Below are 2,089 nucleotides of genomic sequence, written 5' to 3' on the forward strand. Positions count from 1 at the left end.
TTTGCTTTAGCATCTCTATGCTAGAGAGCAAGTTTCAGAGTCTCTTCTGACATCCATTTTGTTCTTTTCTTTCTTTCTTGTCTTCTTAATGCTGAACTGTTCATTTCCCTAATAAACCCCATCACTGGGATTATTTTTATGAGTTCTGTGTGGTTATTATAATGGATTAACCAATCCAGATTTAAAGCAGAGAGTGCTGTGTGTGGGAGTGGGGGGTGGGGGGGGGCTGGTTGGTGTCAGAATAGGGCCAAGAAGGTTGTAGGGTGAGAGCATGTCTGACCTCCACTTCATAGGAACCAGCGTTGGGCTGATTTTGAGTTTGATTCCCCTTCCCCCTTGTGAAGCAAGAGGAAGTCAGACCTGGTCCCCACATGTTGTTTGCGGGTATGCAAATGAGAAGAACATCATGCTTGGGAGAGTCAGCAAAAAAAGAGGAAGGCCTTCTACAAGATGGATCGGCACAGTGGCTTCAACAACCACGTCAAACAGAACAATGATATTGAGGATGGCTAAGGATATTGAGGATGGCGGCGTTGAGATTTGTAGAACATACAGTTGCTACGGAGTCGGAGCCCACTCGATGGCATCTGACAAAAACAAGGGATGTTTTCAGGAGATGTGCCTCTGGAGAGAATGGTATTATTTGCTGTGTGAAGAACAGAGAATAGGATGTTGCAAAGATTAGCTACCACCGCATCCTCAGAGAGGGAGATAAAGATGTTAGCGTTAAGATACAGAAGTTGTACTCATTCTTGAGAAGGTGATGTCCTCATGTTTCTCATGATGGATTTGGGCTTCCCTTTTCTGTACGTCATAATCAGGTATAAATTAAGAAAATGAATCAGATGATGGTCTAGGGTACCTAAAGGTATCCTTGAACGATGGCCACTGGGTGAGAAGAAAGCTCAAGGTTCCTTTGGCAAGAGACCCCAGGATGGTGGTCCCCATGAGGAAGCCTCCAACAAAGGAGGCTGCCAAGCAGAGGCCAGTCTTGAGAGGTCATGAGAAAAGGCCTGACCCTCGGGGACTAGAGTGTACTTCATGTACCTGGGTGCTGAGGAAGGGGGACAGGATGTGACAAGTATTGGGAGGCCACAGTGAGCAGGTAACTATGTTCCAACATCACAGCATTGGTCACCTTTGTACTCTTCATCCATCTCTAGATCGATCCATCCATCTATCCAGCCAGCCAGCCAGCCAGCCAGCCAGCCAGCTAGTCAGCCATCCATCCATCCATCCACCCATCCATTCATTCATCCATCCATCCATCCATCCATCCATCCATCCATCCATCCATCCATCCATCTGCTCAAACACATATACAAATCCACCCAGCCAGCAACCAATCAACTCATTATTAATTATCCATTCATCTACCTATCCAACCATCCACCCATCCATTTATCCAACCATCCATCTACATACTCAAACACATAAACATCCTTACATTCGTACATTCATCTGTCCATCCATCCACCCACATACATGTTCATCCATCCATCCATCAACCAATCAATTCATTATCTATCAATCATTCACTCATCATTCATCTCCACCACCCTCATCCATCCATCAATCATCCATTCATTTACCTATACAACTATCCACCCATTCCACTGATCCATCCGTACATCCAAACATCCATTTGCTCATCCACATCCATCCATCCACTCATCTGCCTATCCAGCCATCCATCATCAATTGTCTGCCACACATTCATCACACATCCATCTATCCACCCATCCAACCATCCACGCATCATTCATCTACCCACCAATTTTTCCACCAGTTATCCATTCACTGACCTATCGATCCATCTGTCCACCACTCATCTATCTACTCACATATCCAGTCAATAAGCCATCTACCGATGCAACCATACACCCATCAATCATCCACCCACCCACACATCTGCACAACCAACTCTCCACCTATCCAACAATCCATCCATCATCCATCCATCACTCACTTCTCTGTGTATCCATCCATCTTCCCAATACCCATTCATTCACCCCCTGCACATCTACCCATAAATTGTCCAACCATCCACTCATTCATCCATCCACCCATCCATCCATCCATCCATCCA

General features: G+C 45.6%; 1 protein-coding gene across 1 annotated transcript in view; it reads left to right on the plus strand.

Annotated features, from left to right (window-relative positions):
• Window positions 1–1,859, plus strand: part of LOC102825719 — a 56,227-nt gene extending 54,368 nt beyond the window's left edge. Inside the window, exons 6-7 of the mRNA XM_006876267.1 lie at window positions 1,336–1,424; window positions 1,688–1,859. Of these exons, the coding sequence (XP_006876329.1) occupies window positions 1,336–1,424; window positions 1,688–1,859 (261 nt within the window). The remainder of the gene's footprint in view (window positions 1–1,335; window positions 1,425–1,687) is intronic.
• Window positions 1,860–2,089: the final 230 nt, after the last annotated feature.

Source organism: Chrysochloris asiatica, unplaced genomic scaffold, assembly GCF_000296735.1.
Source record: "Chrysochloris asiatica unplaced genomic scaffold, ChrAsi1.0 scaffold00372, whole genome shotgun sequence".
Classification (NCBI taxonomy): Eukaryota; Metazoa; Chordata; class Mammalia; order Afrosoricida; family Chrysochloridae; genus Chrysochloris; species Chrysochloris asiatica.